Source organism: Mesitornis unicolor, unplaced genomic scaffold (assembly GCF_000695765.1).
Source record: "Mesitornis unicolor isolate BGI_N332 unplaced genomic scaffold, ASM69576v1 scaffold41116, whole genome shotgun sequence".
Taxonomy (NCBI): Eukaryota; Metazoa; Chordata; class Aves; order Mesitornithiformes; family Mesitornithidae; genus Mesitornis; species Mesitornis unicolor.
This window is the reverse complement of record NW_010193722.1, coordinates 1121-1543: the sequence shown is the minus strand read 5'-3', so window position 1 is coordinate 1543 and position 423 is coordinate 1121. Positions and strand designations below refer to the sequence as shown.

Sequence of the window (423 nt, the reverse complement as noted above, 5' to 3'; positions counted from 1 at the left end):
TCCCCCGCCCGCTCCTCCAGCTCCGCAATCCGGGGAGAGACGAGGGGGTGAGATGACCGAATCCCCCCAATTTTGGGGTCAGGGTCTCCCCCTCCCTCTCCACGCTCACCTTGGCAGTCTGGGCAAACTGGTCCTGCTCCGGCCTCCAGTACAGCTCAAAGGTGACAGTGTCCCCCATGGGCGTGGGGGCTTTGGGGGGGCTCTTCCCCGGCGTTGCCTTGCTGCACTTGGCCACCTCCAGCTGCTGCAGCAGGCGCCTGGGCAGGGGGAGAAGGTGGGCACGGGGCCCCGACACCCCCCGTGGGGACATCGGCATCGTCCACCCCTCCCTGAGCTGCGGCCCCAGGGTCCCAGGACCTCACTCACTTGGCCAGGGCACCATCGGGGTCTGCAAAGTCCACAGCTGCGGCGGGGCCCCGCAGC

General features: G+C 69.0%; 1 protein-coding gene across 1 annotated transcript in view; it reads right to left on the bottom strand.

Moving 5' to 3' along the window:
• DCTN2 (dynactin 2 (p50)) overlaps positions 1 to 423 on the bottom strand; it is a gene marked incomplete at its 5' end in the record, with an annotated part of 2561 nt that overhangs the window by 1092 nt on the left and 1046 nt on the right. Inside the window, 2 exon segments of the mRNA XM_010187553.1 lie at positions 72 to 257; positions 367 to 423. The exon segment at positions 367 to 423 is cut by the window's right edge and continues 29 nt beyond it. Coding sequence (XP_010185855.1) covers positions 72 to 257; positions 367 to 423 — 243 coding nt within the window.